The sequence below is a fragment of the Aedes aegypti genome, chromosome 2 (genome assembly GCF_002204515.2).
Source record: "Aedes aegypti strain LVP_AGWG chromosome 2, AaegL5.0 Primary Assembly, whole genome shotgun sequence".
Lineage (NCBI taxonomy): Eukaryota > Metazoa > Arthropoda > Insecta > Diptera > Culicidae > Aedes > Aedes aegypti.
In genome coordinates, this window is record NC_035108.1 from 472,331,815 (window position 1) to 472,339,648 (window position 7,834).

Genomic DNA, 7,834 nt, shown 5'->3' on the forward strand with positions numbered 1-7,834 from the left:
GCTGAAGGTGTCTGGGTTCGAATCCCGGTCGGTCCAGGCTGCCCCTTCCGACGGGTGTTAAGATTGTCGGCTTCGCCGACGATATCATCAAAGACACTATAAAGACCTCCATGTTCCTTGCAGTTGCCCAAAATTTTATGGCTCATAATCTAGAATGCCGTGAAAAGTGTACTGCGATCTTTCAAACTTGGGTACCTTTTGCACTACCGAAGGACCAAATGCAGTACTAGAAGTGGTACCCAATCTGAGCCCGAGTGGGACGGACCTGATATCACCCCAGTGGTCTATGGTGAATCGATGGAGGAAGTAGAGTTGACAGCAGTGCACTATATTTCCATAGTTGAGCAATGGATGAAGTCTAGGAAACTAGGACTGGCCCGTCACTAGACTGAGGTGTTGGTGGTCAACAACCGCAAGTCCGAGCAACGGGCGCCTATCTCGGTAGGTCCAAGCGATCCCTTAAGCATCTTGGGGTAATGATCGATGACAAGCTAGCCACGTTGAATATGCCTGTAAAAGGGCATCTTCGGCTATAGCGGCGCTTTCGAAGATAACAAGAATTGGTAAAGTAGCATGGGCTGGTTTTAGTGGGTCGTCGTTGGTGCGGCATCCCCACACTGCACGAGCTCATAATTTGACGTTTGATCGGTGCCGTGTTATTTACGTGACCATGGCAACGAGTGAATTCGGCACCGCTCAAACGTCAAATTAGTGAACTCGTGCATTGGTCCATACGATTTTCCACTTGACAACGGTACCTTGGATCTGTGGTCTAACCGTGTTGGCGATGAGATCTAGTTGGCGACTATTAATCATAGCAAACATAGATTAGTTGATATTTAAATAAAATTCAATGTGTACTCGCCTGGATATTGCAGCAGCAGTTTCAATTCTTGGCAGAAAAACTAGTTGTCCCTCCCAGGCTGACTGGGTAGAAGCTAAACGCATCCTGTGATACCTCAAAGGTACGGTCGACCACGAACTGATCTTGGGTGCGGATTACAAGCAACTGGAAGTATTTGTAGATGCCGACTGGGCCGGTGACACCAAGGATCGCAAATCGACCACTGGTTATTTGACCCGGTACGCAGGTGGTATGATTGGGTGGTGCTCCAGGAAGCAGGAATGCGAAGCAGTTCAGAAGCCGAGTACGTTGCAATTACGGAAAGCTGTAAGGAGTTGTCCTGGGTTTTACGGCTATTCGACGATCTGGACATCAAGATTCAGCTGCCAGTCATTATCCATGAAGATAACCAGAGCGCAATCAAGCAATTGGAATCCAATTCCAGTGAACGCCGATCAAAACACGTGGACACGAGATTCCACTACGCTCGTCAGTTGAAACAACAGGGAATCATCAGTCCACAATCAGTGTTGACCAGACTCATTTCCCCGAAATTCGAATTGTGAAGCCATGAACTGTTATAACTGTGTGTTGTATTCCTGAGATGGAGGGGGAGGTGTTTGGGCTTGAGTGTAGCACATGGGATCCGACAGTTTCGATCTCGGTGGGCCGCAATTCAAGTTTCGGTGAAATGATTCGCACTCACTCACTCACTCATTTCATTTCACCGAAACTTGAATTGTGGCTCTCCGGGATCAAAATTGATCGATTTTGTGTGCAGTACTCAAGCTTAACCATCTGCTTTTCTATCTTAGGAGGATAGAGCATGGCTGTAGTAGTTCGTGGCTTCGTAGTTCGGAAAATATTATTTTCGGGGAAATGAGTCTGAACAACACTGTCCTGGTGGGGATTGCTTATCAAACCTTCCGGTCCGCCTCATAGTTACGTACTATTTGGTGCTGGGTGTAGTTCTTGTTTTTCCAGCTGTATTGAAAAGCATGAGCCATAGTCTTTGGCATACAATCGGGTCTTTCTTTAGCAGAAAAGAACCGAAATGTCTATCGACGACCGGTGATTGCTAGCAGATATAGTGGAGAGCTTGTCTTGATACGTTCATCGCTTCAAGCTAGTTGAAAAACTGAATACACTGATTGCCTGTCGATCAGAGCCGAACTAGGCATAGATCGTCTACATACATCTGAATCTACATGTCTCCGATGTATTACATCGTTCCAGGTGGGAGTTATCTGATATGTGAATATGGTACCATAACAGAATTTTCCATCTGAACGAAGTGATAAATCATAATATTCCGCAAACTGTATCACACATCTACAGAATGTATTGCGTGAAGTTAAGACACAGCAGAGTATTGGGTACATAGGACCAAGTCCCTGCCGGGTGGCGCGAAACTGATGAGCGATAGACAATAGAATCAACAACACTGCCATAAGGGATAGTAAGCATGTGACTATTGTCGAAACTATGATTAGGAGGCAAATCAACATCCCAAGATCAAATTTTTGTTACAACCCAATGTAGGTATTATTAAATTAGGCTGTAGAAAATGATAAATATCTGATCACTTAGGAACCTTGCAACAGGTAATAAATGCCCGTAGTCTGTTTTATTCGAATACACATGTATAAATTGTTAAAATTGCCGAATCATACGCGGAATTTATTAAACGGATCATGAAATTAGGACTGAAATCATAATGATGATAGATTATCAACTTTCCTTTCGTCTTGCTATTTGTTACCGTTAGAATCACCAAACTGATTGGTTTCCCACTACTTACACCAATACAACAGCACGAAAACTGAAGTATTATAATCGCGCGTTGGAACTTTCAATATCCATATATTACATCAATAGTGAATTCTTGTATGTAGCCAGTATAAATAACAGAATCATCAACTTCTTGAACATTCTTCAACTGAAAACAGGATGCTTGTTTTATCAAACATGCTCAATCTGCACCTAAAATCTCGGATCCAAATAGTTTTCTAAATAAAAATTGTATCTAAATAAAACGTGTAGGCCAACAAAACATAATTGAGTAGGAGTTTACAAGTTACTTAGCACATGAAAAGCAGTTTAAATTAATCTATTACTAGATCAACACTAATGCTCACATTTTTATATTCTCATTTCATCATGGTCCTCATTGCTCGAGCGGAGACGAACACCCTGGAGATGGAAAAATCGACAGCGCTACGATAAGGAAACGTAACAGATGAGAAACTATCGATACATTTATCAATTATAAAACCCCGTTTTAATGTTAACACTTTGTTTCTGTTTTTTCTGTTTTTTTTCGTTTCAGCAATCAAATAACCGAACCAACTCTACTATATTTTCGTTTCTTCTTCGTTATACTTATAGTCCTTCTGGCACTGAACCGAGTGGTGCGCCTTCCGCTTTCTTACTGGTGCTGTTTTTCCTGTACATTTGGCATAGTGTCGGAGGTGGTGTACTGTATTTGCTATACAACGCACTACTTTCGATATTGTGCTTGGCGTGTGGGGAAGCAGTACTAGTGGTGAAGCGGAGGGCGCCATTCGGTTTAGTGCCAGAGGGACTAAATCTATTTAATGTATCTGAAGCTTGTGGGACCGCTTTAATTCCGGCGCCTGCTTGTGGAAGATCCCGGTGTGCTAAACGGTATAGGACATGTTAACGGGGGAGGCTAGGTAGGTCCTCACCCAGCCCGTGTCTAGATGGGCGGATAATTGTCTGCCAGGGTGTGGATTGAGCAATTACAATTACAATTACAATTACAATGAGTCTGAACAACACTGTCCACAATATCTTCCAACAAACGAAATTATTGCAGATATGATGACGAAGTCACTTCCTCGTGTCAAGCAGTCAAGATTCCGTGTCTCAGCTATGATTCTTCCGTCGAGGAGGAGTGTTGGCGATGAGATCTAGTTGGCGACTCTTAATCATAGCAAACATAGATTAGTTGATATTTAAATAAAATTCATTCCAAATTTGTCTCTTGCCAAGATCAGAAGTTTTATTTCAACCAAGAGTAGAATACCCGGTCTAGGGTCATTCACCATCCAAGAAATCGTGATAGAATTATCAAAATTGGTTGAGAATTGATAAAGGTATTGCAAGCTAAAGAATCAATTTTTTATGCTAGTACTGCTAAGGTTAAACTGGAATATATTGATTGCACCTTTTATGTAAGCTTGATTTCAACAGTAGAATCTATGTTTTTTGTTTCTTTATTCTTTTTCATGTTTCTGTTCGGTATCATTTGATTGATTTCCCATCAACAACCGTTTCGTTCCGTGGCGTTTTCCTATGTTTGCCCCCCAAAACTGCGTCCAGAGCTGACCCCAAGCAGTGTGGCTACGGTTAGCTCAGGTAGCAGTAGTAATCTCCCGCTCAGTTCGCGGATTAATCTCCGCCAGATGGCTTCTGACCACTCGCAGGCCAGTAGCAGCCGGCAACACTCGAATGCTGCCACAGCCAATAGTAGCTCGATTAGTTTGAACAAAAGCTATAGTTTTACCTCCCGCCCACTAAAACATCACTCTTTCATATCAGAAGTGCCGGACGTGCGACACATGGAACGGGCCCTGCTCGGGCTGCTCGAGGATTTCCACTCGGGCAAACTGAAAGCGTTTGGTAAGGGATTGCAAATTAATGAGTTGTTCTTGCTGAAACCAGCTCGCCATCAGCACATACCGAATCTGTTAAAATTATTCACATTATTCATTGTTCTCATATTTCTCTTGAAACACATATAAAACTAAGTGGCATCGTATAGAACAAGCCTGTCTAACCTTTTTTCAAATTGCCCTAAGAGTTTCAACGTTTTTGTTAAATCAATTTTAGTCAGTGAGAAAAGTTGTAATAAAATCAATTTTTCAGAGTTCTGTAAGAATTGTGCTCATGATTGCGTTACAATAAAATTAGGAAATCTTTTGAATATTCCAACATCTGCTCTGTGGAATAGTCTACAAGATTGCACACAGTATTAAATACGCATTGATTGTCTTTCTGCTCTAGCGAACAGTGACACAAAATTTGAATTCTATTACAATGTATGCCGATGGCGGCCTGGTTTTAGCGAGAATTACTCCTAGGCAAAAGTTGGGAATCTCCCATCATAGATGATTATAATCCTTACAAATGCAGGGTCGGGCTGCACGATGGAACAGATGACGAGCATTCGGGAACAGCAGGAAAGCCTGGCGAAGCTGCACTTCGATTTGGGCAATGAGGCGTCCCTCAGTGCCAACGCCGGCAACAACGAAGCTCAATCGCAAAATGGCATGCGAAAACTGGTGGCCAAGCTGGAGCAGCTCTCATTCTCGATCGAGAAACTCCACTCGAGCAAAGTGGAGCAGTGACTCATTTAGGCGATAGTTTGGAATGCTTTAAGCGGTAGGTATGCATCAATGAGTAGATGTAGCAATTTTTCTAGGAGTCATGACATTCGTGTTTTTCCAATTTGTTCGAATAATTTAATTTATGTACCTTCCTATGTTGATAAATGTGATTTGGTAATAAAACATCATTTGATTTAAATATTTATTTCGCGACAAATATTTAGACTTTATTAATTACTTGCACTGTTTCTTTCATAAGATATCACATTCAGGGTTTAGTCAGCCTTCTTTTTGGCGAAACCCATCGTGTAGATAACCCGAACGATTCCCAGAATGCCTACGCCACACAAAGCCATGGTGGTCATGAACAGCACTTTGTCTATTGGACCACCCTTTAGGAAAACGGGCAGTTCGTTCTTAGCCTGGAAGAAAAAAATCGTGTCAGTTGACCATTGTTATCACATACTATCAACACTTTTACCTGGAAAGTTTGCATCGATTTGCGCAACGAGTCGGGCAGCTTGTCCGAGATATAAACCTTTGGTTCGTGGTGACCCATGACGATCTGGAAGTATTGAAAAAAATGATCCTGAGATTCCACTCCTTGGTTGTTCCAGTTATGCAATCAATTAATTTGCTGATTTTCACTTTTTAGATAGTTTCTGTAACCTTCTAAACTATGAGTTTCCTCTTATCTATATGTAAGGAAAACTTCACATATCAAATTTGAAACACCATTCAAGTAATTACCTTTATCAGAATAACTTATAATCAAAAATTAATTCTTGATTTTTTTCTGATGCACGCGATGCACTTTTCCACGGACAAGTGAAGGAATGGAAAACTGAATCGTCTGACGGTAAGTTGGCAGGCGTAATGCACTCTTTCTCTCTCTATGCCGTCGTATTGCAATTGCGCTATTTTTATCAACCGTGCGGTGCATTGGCATCGCGAATCACTTTCAGTTCGATAGGTGCATAGTTTTGAGCGTGTATTTGCCACAGGGATAGTTAATTTGAAAATCTTAGCGTTTTAACGCTAACGGTCTTAAAAATAATTTGACGGCGACAAACTAGATTTAAGAAGAAAAAATAAACAACAGGTAAGTAAACATCTGGTCGTTGTATACAGTATTGGAAAAAAATTGCAACTATTTCGATTTTTCATGCAAAATGATCAACTTTAGGCTAGATCTCAGTTACATATTAGAAGACCGATTTAACCTTCCTTGTGCATTGGGGTCATTTTTGGCCAATCGGTACGGTAAATAAGCTGTAACTTTGTAGAGAAAAGAGATTTAAATCTGAAATTTCCTGACTTTTCCTAACTTTTGAAAACGAACATTTTCGTGCTAAAAGAAGCTTTCAGCGACCTCTAGGAGCGGCACTACAAAAAAAGTGACACATTATGCATTAAGGGTCAAAAATGACCCATGGCTTTAAAACGCTCTCAAAAATCCATTTTTTAACCGATTTTCGTTCTTTTAGCTTTATATGAAAGATATGGAACTCAAGAATGGAACCCTGGAAATTGTATGTCAGTTTGGCCATTTTGGACACAAGGGCACAAGGGAACCTGGAACCTGTTTCAGAAGGAACTGGCGTATATCATATTCAGCAGTTCATACACATGTATATAACGACGGTTCAAATTTCATGGTTTTTCATTCCGATTTACAAGAGCACCAAGAGGACCAACATTTAGATTTGGCCGGTATTTCGGAGTATTCCGGAACCGGTTCCGCTAGGGTGTGATGTGGACATTTTCAGACCATCATATAGTACCATCATGCGACGGCTCAAAATACATGATGTTTCATCCAGATGTAAATGGACACCATGCCATATATCTGGCGTTACGCACCTAGTGGAGCAGAGCCTGCTTCTCAGCATTTATAAACGGAGAGGTTTGCCATCTGACTATTTTTGCCTATGTATATATGCCAAGGCATGATGATATTGTATACCCGGGAAGTCGAAAAAATTTCCAACCCGAAAGGATCCTCGACCGGTGGGAATCAAACCCATGCCCATTAGTTTTATCTTACTGAAAAGCTGCGCGTTTACCGCTGAGGCTATATAGGTCTCTTAAACATAAAGTTATCATACTTGAATTTTATTTCCGTTATTACCAAATTAGTAAAAAAATGTAATATAAGGAATCGAAATCATTCGACATAATTCTAACTTATAACTATTATAACTTTTGACATCAATCGCAATTTTGAGACCTGCTCAAATAGGGCACCAGACATCCTTTTAGGAAAACCTTCAGATATTCCTTCAAGAATCACTCTCTAAATATCTCCAGAGGTTCTTCCAGAGAATTCTCCAGGAATTATTTCGAAAATTCCTTCACGAATAATCTCTACCGCAATTCTTACAGCAATTTCTTCACTAGGGCTTTTGCCAGAGATTGCTCCAGGAAGAACTATTGTTTCTCATGATACATTTTAGACCAGTTTTGATAGGGCTCTTGATAGGCTGAATATCTTAGCAATTCCTCCTGGAGTTTCTCCAGGGATTCGATAAGCAATTCGTCCTAGGATTCCTGCAAACAATATTTACAGGCATTTAATTTGGTTACCGGCATACCGGTCTATTTTACTTGAAGTAAGAGGGAGCATGTAGAAGAAAGC

General features: G+C 41.1%; 2 protein-coding genes across 2 annotated transcripts; one reads left to right on the forward strand and one right to left on the reverse strand.

Moving 5' to 3' along the window:
* The first annotated feature begins 3,935 nt into the window (after positions 1-3,935).
* Positions 3,936-5,395, forward strand: LOC110677248 (coiled-coil domain-containing protein 28A-like). Its single transcript, XM_021848351.1, has 2 exons — positions 3,936-4,489; positions 5,003-5,395. Exons 1-2 carry the CDS (start codon positions 4,273-4,275, stop codon positions 5,215-5,217), a joined length of 432 nt encoding a protein of 143 aa, XP_021704043.1. The 5' UTR covers positions 3,936-4,272; the 3' UTR covers positions 5,218-5,395.
* LOC5567338 (cytochrome c oxidase subunit 7A1, mitochondrial) lies at positions 5,385-6,418 on the reverse strand. Its single transcript, XM_001651718.1, has 3 exons — positions 5,947-6,418; positions 5,678-5,761; positions 5,385-5,618 (listed from the first exon to the last, which is right to left on the reverse strand). Exons 2-3 carry the CDS (start codon positions 5,753-5,755, stop codon positions 5,472-5,474), a joined length of 225 nt encoding a protein of 74 aa, XP_001651768.1. The 5' UTR covers positions 5,756-5,761; positions 5,947-6,418; the 3' UTR covers positions 5,385-5,471.
* Between the last annotated feature and the right edge of the window lie 1,416 nt (positions 6,419-7,834).